The 12,697-nt window shown below is 49.3% G+C and overlaps 1 protein-coding gene across 1 annotated transcript; it reads right to left on the bottom strand.

The window, feature by feature from the left end:
• Nucleotides 1-2,257: 2,257 nt before the first annotated feature.
• Nucleotides 2,258-11,956, bottom strand: LOC123134258 (putative PAP-specific phosphatase, mitochondrial). Its single transcript, XM_044553535.1, has 9 exons — nt 11,681-11,956; nt 11,450-11,579; nt 5,148-5,250; nt 4,823-5,058; nt 4,678-4,737; nt 3,440-3,822; nt 2,922-3,000; nt 2,766-2,816; nt 2,258-2,661 (listed from the first exon to the last, which is right to left on the bottom strand). The coding sequence occupies exons 1-9, from the start codon at nt 11,782-11,784 to the stop codon at nt 2,518-2,520; spliced, it is 1,290 nt and encodes a 429-aa protein (XP_044409470.1). The 5' UTR covers nt 11,785-11,956; the 3' UTR covers nt 2,258-2,517.
• Nucleotides 11,957-12,697: the final 741 nt, after the last annotated feature.

Below are 12,697 nucleotides of genomic sequence, written 5' to 3'. Positions count from 1 at the left end.
AGATCCTATCTAATATAAACAAGGAAACTGCAAAACTAAGGTAAAACCGTGTTAACAGTCTTCAAAATCTGATATTTCAATAGAAGTTCCACTAAATGGGTAATATGTGTCACAAATGTACAACTCTAGGGTAAAAAGTGAAATTGACTCCTTTTTAATTTTGAACATTCTTGCTTCACATGATAGAATTGTTTCCCAGACATGCATTTTTTACTTTTGTCGCCCAACAAATTCATGCACCAGTAGCCGATGATGCCTAGTAAAGTCAACATGGATTACAACGAGAAGCCAAATTTTTTTTTTCAGAAAAGGAGGACCCCCGGCCTCTGCATCTGGACGATGCATGCAACCACTTTATTAATTATTCATACAAGACCTTACAAAGACATACAACAGTAAGACTAAAGCCACCGTCTAAACAACAGGTGTCGCTACTCCTATCCAGTTGATGAAGGGATGCTGATAGTCTGGACCTAATACCAAACAGACATCGCAGTCAAACCTAACATCTAAGACCTGAAGTCCCAACCAGGATGCCTGTCGGGTATGGGGTACCCACCAGTCCGGTGCACTCCTCAACTAGGACGCCTGCTGGGTATGAGACTGTCGCAGCCACCTGCCGCCAATCCATCTTCAGTGTTGTACTGCTGCATCTACCTTTCCCGGTCTAGCTGTCGTCGATGCCACCACGACGCCAGAAAACGCCACCATCCTGCGCTCGTCCATCATCACACGCCCACCGGCGAGACCCCGATGCTCCATGCCGCTGAGACCCACCGATGTCGACGTGCCAGATGCCACGCCGCTCCTCTATCGCGAACACCACCTGCTGCCACTGGTCCCATCCCCTCCGCCTGTTGTTCCTCTAACCGAGCACCCAAACACCCCAGGCGGCGCCTCCAAGAAGGGTACGACACACGCAGTGCCGCCGCCGCCCAATCTAAAGAGATTTTGGATTTTTACCCGGGCATGGGGTCGGGGTAGAGGGCAGGGACCTCGACGGCGCCTGCAAGTAGGAGAACGACGACCCTGGTCGTCACCACCGTCGGGATGAACGAGTCATCCAGAGTTTCCTCCGGTGCGATCTCACCTCTACCAGCCCCCGCGAACACACCGGGGCCGACGGCCACGATCGTAAGCCACCAAGTGCAGCGGGAGAAGGCTTGCGGCGAGGAGGAGATCCATCGGCAACTCACCGCCCACGCGGTCAATATGCCGTCCATCCCCCATCCGCGAACGTCACCAGCCGAGGGCGCCGTTGACATGCCAAACGAGGCCGCCGCCCCAGGTCCAGTTTCCTCCACGAAGGCCGGAGTGGCGAGATCCGCCACGAGCGACGAGATCCGGTACCCCGTGGCCGACGCCATCGCCCAAGCCCGCCGTCGACCGATCCCGCCACCACCGGGAGTCCCACACCCATGGATCTGGGCGCCCGTGCACCGCCGCGAGCCCGCCGCATTCGGAATCCGCCACACCGCCGGGAGGGCCGCACCCCGCGGATCAGGACACCCGCGCCACCACGGATCCGGGAGAGGGAGGATAGACCCTCCTCCGCCGCCGTCACACGCACGGGCTTTGCCCGATGCCGACCATCGGCAGCGATGGAGAGGGAGAAGGGCGCTGGATGGAAACTAGGCGGCGGCAGCTGTGCCCTCCCGAGGCGTGGGAGCGACGCGAGAGGGGGTATCTTCTCACAACAAGAAGTCAATGGCAAAGGCCTTCTTATCTTACGCCTGCCATTACAAAAGAAATTTTTTCAACAAAAATGTGAATTAGGAAGGATTGGTCGACGAAATATGAATCGGAGACTCCCCAAAATCATGCTAAGAATAGCTAGGATTTCCAGAAGAAGATAGTCTAGAGAAGACAATAAAAATAAGATGTAGAATGGTACTCTCTTATTCTTATCTCTAATAACAAGACACTCCTAAAAGTATGGTGAGACCACATTGTTGCTAAGAGATCATCTCTTAATTAAGAGAAGGTGAGTCGTTTCTGTTGATTTCTCTTTCCTCCACCTCAACTAAGACTAACCTTTTGGCGGGATTGCCGAGTTCTGCATGAAGACCCATAGAAAGGTAAGTTGTTATCCTTACCCTTCGCTGGAGCGACGACTGCAGGGGGCTTATCGTCTGTTTGAACTGATGGCCAAACATTTTGTATGGTGCACTACTGTCTACTATCAGATTGGAAGCAAAAGGTTCTAGAATTTGGCAACCAATTGGATACCAAGACGGCTAATAAGAGGACCAGCATGTTTAGCCTGTACAGCTTCTGAATGGCATTGCTTAAGCAGTTCAGGCACCAACTATTCAGAGAGAACATCTGTTTTCTTCATGTACGGTATATACATTTTGGTATCGACACTGAAAGTAATCAGACAAATTTTGTGGTTTATCTCTGTAACGCGAGAAGTAATGCAATCTAATGCTCAGCCAGATCACCTTGGTAAAAAAAAGTGAAAAAAGAAAGAAAGAAAAAGAAACCGTGTTTCAGTTCTGAATCTATTCAACGTTGCTATTTGTAATTTTCTGAGACCATTTCCACAAGCTTGTCATGAAGAGCACCGTTTGTCGCCAGAACACCACCCGAAGGATAGATGATTCTACGCCCGGTTAGGTCAGCTCCAAAATCCAATGGTTTCCCGCTCCAATCACATGTCTGTCAGTTTATCAATTTAGAGACTCATAAGTATAGCTATAATGTTAAGAATCAATAGACAAATGGACATTTCTTGTATCCCTGGCCTAGCAAACGTGACATACCTGACCTCCAGCTTCCTCAACACAAATTACCCCAACAGCATGATCCCAAGCCTACGTGAACAGCCGGAGTAGAAAGGATCAGTACAAGTGCAAACTAAGCCAGCAAGCTGTCTAACTTGTCACACAGTACAACGGAAAATTCAAGCAAGAGGTCACCTTGAGTAGTTTTTCCGCCCGTGCTAGGAGGATAAAAACTGACATTCTCCCACAAGCTACCAAGAGATACTTGGACAAGCTAAAAAAGCAGCAACAATAAGGTCAGATCACGGTAAATCATGTATTAACTAATCGATACAATATTAGTCTAAGATAGTCACTACCAACCTAAGATAGATATTTTCTAGGAAAACTAAAAGCAATAAGGTAGCAGGGCAGCATAAGAAAGAAAAAGGATGGCTCCATTTCAGATTATGCTCACAACCTAGTACTCTCTCCGTCCCATAATATAAGAACGTTTTTCAAGCTATGTTAACTTGAAAAATGTTCTTATATTATGGGACCGAGGGAGTAGTAAACAACATCTTTATGAAATATCCATTGAGAACTTGTTAGGATGGCGATAAAATAACTGCCAATCCTTGAAAAGCCTTGTGCTGATTCACTAGGGCCATATTTAAATTGGTTAGGCAGGTAAACTAGCATGCGCGCGTTGTCACGAGGAAACTGCAACATACCTTCCACCGCAAGAATTTTGGAGAAGAATTTTGTTCTCATCTCTCGGCTCAGATTCATCCATTGTCGAGCTGAAGTGGGCAGATAATGGCATCATATCCCAAGTATGGCTATCAACAATGCAGAAGCGTGCCATGTGTGCAACTGAACAGGGATCAACATAGCATCTCTTCCACACATCCGCTGCTGTTGTCAATTGGCCAATCTCAGCAGACATGGGCCTAGACCAAGTACCACAACCTACATGAGACACCATAAGGATGCCATGGCCAGGATAAGCTGCAATACTTTCATCTTCCGTGTCGCCTACGGTAGTATCGGTCAAATTTGGGCATCCCATGACTCCTAGTGCTAATTTTCCATCCACCACAAGAGCCAAACCCACCTAAGGACCAAGCCAAAAAGATTCATATTAGAAGAAAGAGAGTAAGAAAACAACGTGACCAAGATCTAATGCTAAGAAATCACTGAGCAAATCCTTATCGAACAGTGACCAAATAGGAGGAAGCATGCTTCGTATTCAGACATGCAAAACTGATGGATTTTGGTACTGACAATGAGTCAAAAGGAAATATGCCTCATAAAAAAAATCACATGTGTTCTTACTTCTTACCCTCGGTTAATCAATGATTTATTTGAATGAAAGACTAGGCAGAAACGTCAAGCTACAAACCTCAAAAGTATGATAAACCACACAATGCAAAAGCATGCATCTAAATTACCATGCTACATGCAGTGGCTGACCAAAGTACTGGAACAAACTACATAAATAGTGTCAATACAGATAAGGGTGTACCGAAGCAAACTTCTACAGATAAATGATAGGACAGACCAGTGCTAGAAGCTCCCACACCAGGCAAGGGAAGAATTATACGAGGCAAGCCTTAACCCTGCATGATGCAATGCAGAGAGGCCGGGTCGAGAACCCAAGACCTCTTGGCACAAGTGGGGAGTACTTCACCACTGCGCCAGGCCTCTCCCTTGTGTAAATACAGATAACCCCACAAAAGTAAGCATCGCCAACACAAATGTGGCTACCAAGAAAGACCCATGAGTCCCATGCTTGTTCGGTGGGAATAACATTTCTTGTGCATGCATGAATGTGCAGCCCATAACAAAGGTGTATGCTTGTGCGGTGTTGCATGCAGCATGCTCTAACAATGGCTGTGTTCCAGATTTCAGTGGTGAGTGATCAACAAAATCTAATCATGAGTCATACAATGAATACAAAGAGACATACCACATACAAAGAATCCTCTCCTTTCAGGAAACCCTTGGTACCATCAATTGGGTCAAGTAGCTGCAAAATCAAAGCATCATCTTTATTCACTGGAACTAACTTTTGCAGATCCGGATGTATGATTAATAAAACTTTCATAGCTTACCCAATAAGTAGCAGGATTTGAATCAAAGGAGACAACATCCTTGCCTCCTCTGTCAATAGCTCTCAACACATCATCATGAGTTAAAGGAGGACCGTTGTTACTCACTTCTTTTGAGACAAAACTTGAAATGGATTCAACAAGTGTATTACTATTACTATCAGTAGCACTAGACGACCGTATAAATGCTGAGTCCTCTTCTGCCACCAGAGGTATCGATGGAAACAATTGTTGTAGCTCTTCCAATGGGACCATGGAAGAGGTGGAATCAGACAAGAGTGCAAAGTGCATATCATAGGCTGAACTGAGGAAGTGAATTATGAATTACCAAAGCTGATAAGGGCCTGAACTCCAAAATCTGCAATTGTCACATGAGTTTGATCGTTCTTTTCAAGAATCTTCTCGTCACCTACAAGCATTGATGCCCTCACCTGTCAAGGCAATCAATTTAACCAGCAAAATAAGCTCAGGTTGCTCGATTATTTTCAGCGACATGTCAAAAAACATTTAAAATTTAAGAAATCATAATTGGATGATAAATTGGCAACTCAAAAAGTTCAAAACTCGGGCTTAGTATAGTCTTTTTCCTCTGAAACCTGTGGTGTTAGTAAACCTGACTAGAACAAAATTGTTTTTCTGCTGCTAAACAAGGGTAATTTTCTAATAATGGCTAAATTGTATCTCTTCTACCTTTAGTTTTTGTGATTTTTCTAAGTAACCCTGTAGGTTAATTCTTGTTCTAGACATGATTTCAGTTTCCTGTCACAGACATACTTATTAAATTTGCAATGCACTATGACCTATCCTGGCTATTGGAACATTTTGAATGACTAAAGTGGTGCTCTAGACACGTTTAAAAAAAGTTTCATAAGCTGACATAATACTGAGCAGACTACATCCTGCTTCAAAATATTGGTGGTTCACTCTGTACTATATTTTCCTGTGGCAAACTTTATACCAGAGAAGGACCTTCGCACACGGGAAGTCTCATGGTTTCATCAAAGCTTCCCCGTGTTGGCATTGCTGGAGATCGACATTATGGTGCTCCACATAAAAATGCAAATTAGTTGACGATTTGTAAAATCTCTGCTCAGCTCTGTAGCCGACTAACTAGCCGAGTTTTCAGTTCAGGAAAGAAACTAAATGAGTTTCGGAACGCCCAAAATCCGCACACCACAATGCCGGAATCTGACTTTACCAAAGGACCATATCAGTTTATTAGTGTATTACACTGTACAGTCGCACGATATCACCGAACGGAGAATAATCCCGCGCCCAAATCTGACAGGCCTCCAGTTTCTCAAACGGACACATCGAAAGGTGTTAGACTATGTATAGCTTCTGTACCTATGTACGTATTGTAACAGAACCATTATATATAATGAGATAAGCCACCCCTAAAGGGTAGTGCTGGTTCCCAAAATTTATTGTCTTACATGGTATCACGCTAGGTTACGATCGCTTCCGCTTCTAAACCCTAATACCCGCACCGCCGCCGCAGCCGCCGCCGCGCCACCGATCGCGCCGCCGCCATGTCGAGCGCCGCCACCACCGGTTCCACTGCTGCGGGCTTCCTCCCGGCCTCTCTTGCGGCTCTGCTCAACCTCCCGCTCGATGCCGTCTCCGTTCCCGCTCCGATTGGGACAAGGAGCATCGGCTCCGTCTTCTCCACGCCGCCGGCGCCCTCGCTCGGGCGTGATCTCGTGGTCCACACCACGGCGCCGCCGTCCGCTGCGGACTCCGCAGGCGTCGTCCCACCGCTCCTGCCGCAAGCGGATCACACCGTCCCGCTGGCGGGGTTGGCGGCGTCCGCCCCGGCTGTGGGCCTTGCGGCGTCCGCACCGGCCGTGAGCTTTGCGGCGCCCGCCCTGGCTGCGGTCCCGCCTCCTCCCGCATCGGCTTCGGTGCCTCCGGCTGCCTCCATGGTGTTTGCACCCCAGACAGCCTCCTCGATGGGATCGTCTTCGCCGCCGCCGTTTCACTTCGGTCATCTCATCACCATCAAGCTCTCCGCCGACAACTACATCTTCTGGCGTGCGCAGGTTCTCCCGCTCTTGGGGAGTCACTACCTGCTCGGCTACGTCGACGGATCGCTTCCCTGCCCACCCGCGCTGGTAGACAGCGTGCACGCTCCGGTCTACAATCCGGCCCATCGCGTCTGGACGGGGCAGGACCAGGCGAACCTCTCCTCCATCCAGGGGTCGCTCTCGCCGGCAGTTGCCGGCCTTGTTGTCTTCGCGAAGACGTCTCATGAGGCCTGGACCATCCTTGAGCGCACCTTTGCAGCACAGTCCCAGGCTCGTGTCTCTGCACTCCGTCGTCAGCTTGGAGAGTGTCAGAAGCTTGACTCCACTGCCACTGACTTCTACAACAAGGTCAAGGGCCTCGCCGACACATTGGCCTCCATTAGACAGCCCCTAACCGACTCCGAGTTCAACTCGTTTATTGTCAATGGTCTTGATGAGGAGTATGATGCCTTAGTCGAGATCATCAACGAGCGGGGCAACTCGACACCCATGCTGGCACACGAGGTTTTCTCTCGGCTCCTTCTCACTGAGCAACGGGTCGAGACTCGCCGCACCAGGGGCACTGGCTCCCTCTCGGCCAACGCCGCCACCAAGGGTGGCCGCTCTTCTTCATCACCCCGGTCTCCCTTGGGGCTGCCACCGTCGCCCGCCTCGGCCCCCCCACCTACTGCGACCTTACCGGGGGCTGGTGGTCCACGTGTGTGCCAGCTTTGTGGCCGCGATGGGCACTGGGCCTCCAAGTGTCATAAGCGCTTCCAGCGAAGCTTCCTTGGTCTTGGCAATGACGGCAAAGATACACGCAACAATGCCCGTCAGGTCGCCATGGCTGATCGTCCCTCGCCGCAGAAGCAACAGGGACACACTCAGTCCTACTCCATCGATCCACACTGGTACATGGACTCTGGGGCGACAGAGCATCTGACCAGCGAGATGGGGAAGCTTCACACTCGTGAACCCTATCATGGCTCCGACAAGATCCACACCGCCAATGGAGCAGGTATGCACATCTCTCATATTGGTCAAGCATCTCTTCTCACTAGACATGCCAATAGGAGTCTTCAGCTTCGCAATGTTCTTCGAGTTCCATCTGTGACCCGTAATCTTCTTTCAGTTTCTAAACTCACACGTGATAATAATGTGCTTTGTGAATTTCACCCTTTTGATCTTTTTATTAAGGATCGGGGCACGAGGGACATTCTTCTTAGTGGGCGGTTGTGCCAGGGCCTCTACCGTCTGGAGCATCCTGGCGTCGCCCGTGTTTTCAGTGGAGTTCGGGTCTCTCCGTCACAGTGGCATGCTCGTCTTGGTCACCCGACCACACCTATTGTTCGTCATATTTTGCGTCGTCATGAGCTTCCTAGTTTGTCTAGTAATAAAGATGTAGCAGTGTGTGATGCTTGTCAGCAGGGGAAGAGTCATCAACTTCCTTTTTCGGAGTCCAGTCGTGAGGTGAAACATCCTTTAGAACTTGTGTTTTCAGATGTATGGGGTCCTGCTCAGACTTCTGTCAGTGGTCATAATTACTATATCAGTTTCGTTGATGCTTATAGTCGCTTTACCTGGCTTTACCTTATTAAACGCAAATCTGATGTGTTTGATATTTTTGTTCAGTTTCAAAAACATGTTGAACATCTTCTCAAGCACAAAATTGTTCATGTCCAGTCGGACTGGGGGGGCGAGTATCGCAACCTCAACTCCTTCTTTCAGTCGCTTGGGATAGCTCATCGTTTAGCATGTCCACATACACATCAGCAGAATGGTTCAGTCGAACGTAAGCATCGTCATATTGTTGAAGCTGGTCTTACTCTTTTGGCCCATGCATCTGTTCCGTTTCGGTTTTGGAGTGATGCTTTCACCACTGCATGCTTTCTCATCAACCGTACTCCCACTCGTGTTTTAAATATGAAGACTCCCATTGAGGTTCTCCTTAATGAACAACCTGATTATACCTTTTTCAAGGTATTTGGGTGTGCTTGCTGGCCGCATCTTCGTCCATATAATAAGCGCAAGCTTGAGTTTCGTTCTAAGAAGTGTGTTTTTCTTGGCTATAGCTCTCTTCATAAAGGTTACAAATGTCTTCATGTTCCCACTAATCGTGTCTATATATCTCGGGACGTCGTGTTTGATGAGCATGTTTTTCCCTTTGCCAAACTTCCTGTGTCCACTGTCGAACCACCATCTCTGCATTCATCCTCTGTTGCTTCTGACCAATTTGATGATGTTGCATACTCTCCTTTGCTGTTACCTAACCATGGTGCAGGAACCGGACGTGGGGCTCGTTTGGAGCTTTTGGAGGATTCACCATCATCATCACCGCCTTCTGATGGGCACGTTGATCGCCCTATGTTGCATGGCATCGATTTGCGTGCCCATGCATGGTCACCCGAAGAGCCCGTCGCGCCGAGCATCTCCGCGGCTCGGCCCTCTTCGCCAGCGGCCGCCGAGTCTTCAGCGGCTCGGCCTGTCACGCCGTCTTCGCCCGCGGCTCGGCCCGTCACGCCGTCTTCGCCTGCAGCTCGGGTCCGCGATGCTGTCCTCACGTCGCCTTCATCCGCGGATCGGCCCGCGACATCGGCCGCGCCACGGCCCACTATGCCGGGCTCGCCATCGGCCCGGTCTGTGACGCCGGCGTCGCCAGCTGCTTCGTCTGCTCTGCCGGTTTCGCCGGTGGGCCGACCTTCTTCGCCGACCGAGCCCGACGCTACTGTGTCTGGCTCCTCGTTACCGGCTGACTCGTCAACGTCGCCGTCCTCCAGCCCGTTGCAGGCTGCTCCGTCGACCTCGGTGGTTCCTGTGTCCCGACCACATACACGCAGGCATTTTCAAACCTAAGGAACGTAAGGATGGTACGGTTGCTTGGTTGGCTGCTTGTTTGGCTGCTGCTGTTGCGGATCCATCTTCTGAGCCTCGCTCATATCAGGCTGCCCTGCGCATTCCACATTGGCGAGAGGCTATGGAGCAGGAGTTTCATGCTCTCCTTCGTAACAAGACATGGACTCTCGTTCCTCCATCACCACGGGTAAATATTATTGACTCAAAATGGGTATTCAAAGTGAAGAAGCATTCGGATGGATCTATTGAGCGTTACAAAGCGCGACTTGTTGCTCGCGGTTTTCGGCAGCGCCATGGTCTTGACTATGAGGACACCTTCAGTCCTGTCGTCAAGCCTACCACTATTCGGCTTCTTCTCTCCATTGCTGTTTCTCATGGTTGGTCACTTCGTCAACTTGATGTGCAGAATGCTTTTCTACATGGTTTTTTGGAGGAAGAGGTTTATATGAAACAGCCGCCTGGTTTCTCTGATCCTGATCGTCCTGACTATATCTGTCGTCTCTCCAAAGCACTATATGGTTTGAAGCAAGCTCCTCGTGCCTGGCATGCCCGCCTTGCCTCTGCCCTTCGTGCTCATGGGTTTGTGCCGTCCACTACTGACACTTCATTATTTCTTCTACAGAAGCCAGAAGTCACTATGTATCTTTTGGTATATGTCGATGATATTATCCTTGTCAGCTCTTCTCAGTATGCTGCTGATGCTCTTGTCTGCTCTCTTGGTGCTGATTTTGCGGTCAAAGATCTTGGGAAGCTTCACTACTTTCTTGGAGTTGAGGTCACTTCTCGTGCTACTGGTCTTGTCCTTACGCAGAAGAAGTACTCCTTGGAGTTGTTACAAAGAGCGGGCATGCTGAAGTGCAAACCGACCACCACACCCATGTCGTCTACTGACAAGATAACAGCTGTTGATGGTGAGCTTTTGTCTCCTGCGGATGCCACAGAGTACAGGAGCATTGTTGGTGGACTTCAGTACTTGACGATCACGAGACCAGATATCTCTTATGCTGTTAACAGGGTTTGTCAGTATCTTCAGGCTCCCAGAGATACTCATTGGGCTGCTGTTAAACGCATTCTTCGTTATGTTCAGTTCACCCTGACATTTGGTATGCATATTCGGCCGACTTCCTCTCGGGTCCTTTCGGCCTTCTCTGATGCAGATTGGGCTGGTAGCCCAGATGACAGGCGATCCATGGGGGGTTATGCAGTATTCTTTGGCCCTAATTTGATCGCCTGGAGTGCTCGGAAACAGGCTACTGTGTCACGTAGCAGTACTGAAGCTGAGTACAAGGCTGTGGCTAATGCTACTGCAGAGATTATTTGGGTGCAGTCTTTGCTTCAGGAGTTGGGTTTGTCTCAACCACAGCCTCCTATTCTTTGGTGTGATAACATCGGTGCTACATACCTTTCTGCAAATCCAGTATTTCATGCCCGAACGAAACACATTGAAGTTGACTATCACTTTGTACGGGAACGTGTATCACAGAAGCAACTCCAGATCAAGTTTATCTCATCTAAGGATCAACTTGCAGACATCTTCACTAAGCCTTTACCACTGCCACAGTTTGAGGCTGGTAGGCGCAATCTTACCCTTCTCAGTTCTTTAGAAAGTGGCTAAGATTGAGGGAGGGTGTTAGACTATATATAGCTTCTGTACCTATGTACGTATTGTAACAGAACCATTATATATAATGAGATAAGCCACCCCTAGAGGGTAGTGCTGGTTCCCAAAATTTATTGTCTTACAAAAGGAGAGGGGACGAGTTGAACTCACATCCACGCAGAGGCGGCAGGCGCGCTCGACGGAGGCGACGGCCGCGGCGAGCTCGCGGTGGTGGGAAGTGCGGTCCGGCGGGAAGGGCAGCGCGCACACCTCATGCGCGACCGGTGCCGCCGCCGCCGCCCTGTCCAAGAACAATAAAGGGTGAGCCAACGAGGTGGCGGCTTGCTGTCAGAACTGACATAGTTGGGGTTAGGATCGTCCGGAGGTTGGCGAGGGCACGACCTTACGGAGAGGCGGGAGGGAGGATGCAACGGCGGGGCGATGAGCCTGCACTGCCGGACGACGAGGAGGCGGTGCGGCGGAAGCGAGAGGTGGAGGAGCGGCATGTGTGCGTGCGCGCGCGCGTGTGGCGGGAGCAGAACGGCCAACTCATTTTTGCAGGGATGCGTGTTCGCATGGACCGCCAATACGGTACGGGATAGGGATTACGTGACGCACAGATGTTGGGCCTGCTTGTCCCCAGTCTGCACCACTTCCGTCCACTTCTGAATTTTTTTGGTCCATCTCGCTCCAGCTAGGTACCATATGATTGTGTCCTACTGATATCTCTACTACTACTATGATCAGCAAATTTTAAACTTGAATTTGCCACTGGCCCTGACGTGGACCACTTCTTAGCCGTTGATTTCTTTCACAAAGTGAATGTGAATTGATACTGCTTATCAATTTATTATAGCAAACACAACCGATCCAATGGTTGTAATTTCTGGAATTCGCTACATGAGCTCGTGCATCAAAATGAGTTATGCTAGATTCTTCTGGACTTGTCCACACACTACACCTGCACACCTCCTGCACCCTCACGTGGTGGTGCTTAGAAAAGGTTCATCGTGATTGTTTTCCTACCCACTCATCATTTTTTTTTGGCAAAATCTAAGGCTTTTTATTACATTTATTGCACCGTCAAACTGTTTATAGTTAGGTTGGCCAAACCAAACATGGTAGTCAGTGATGGAGCTTCTCAAGGGCCAACCTGGGCTGTTGTCCTCCAGACCAAATTTTTGTTTTTTGATACCCCTTAATATTTGACCCACGTGTCTAGGAAAATCAGCCCAGAACACATATACTTGGCCCACCCAGCTCAATGCCCCCCCTCCCCCCCTAGAATTCAGCCCAAACTCTGCCACAACATACAGTATCTCATTTACCGTCTAACCAAGAGCCAACATTTATGGCATGTGCCTTCTATTAGTATAAACAGTCCGGTTGCAATGATGGCATTTGCACTCAAGGTTATTG

Source organism: Triticum aestivum, chromosome 6B (assembly GCF_018294505.1).
Source record: "Triticum aestivum cultivar Chinese Spring chromosome 6B, IWGSC CS RefSeq v2.1, whole genome shotgun sequence".
In the NCBI taxonomy this organism is placed as follows: Eukaryota; Viridiplantae; Streptophyta; class Magnoliopsida; order Poales; family Poaceae; genus Triticum; species Triticum aestivum.
Note: the sequence above shows the minus strand (reverse complement) of the source record. Positions and strands in the feature narration are given on the sequence as shown.

Coding starts and splice junctions, on each gene's coding strand:
- LOC123134258 (XM_044553535.1), bottom strand. CDS start 11,784: ATGCCGCTCCTCCACCTCTCGCTTCCGCCGCACCGCCTCCTCGTCGTC. Junction 11,580..11,680: donor CCCTCCCGCCTCTCCGTAAG/GTCGTGCCCTCG, acceptor GTTCTTGGACAG/GGCGGCGGCGGCGGCACCGG. Junction 5,251..11,449: donor CCTGCCGCCTCTGCGTGGAT/GTGAGTTCAACT, acceptor TTGCCTTGACAG/GTGAGGGCATCAATGCTTGT.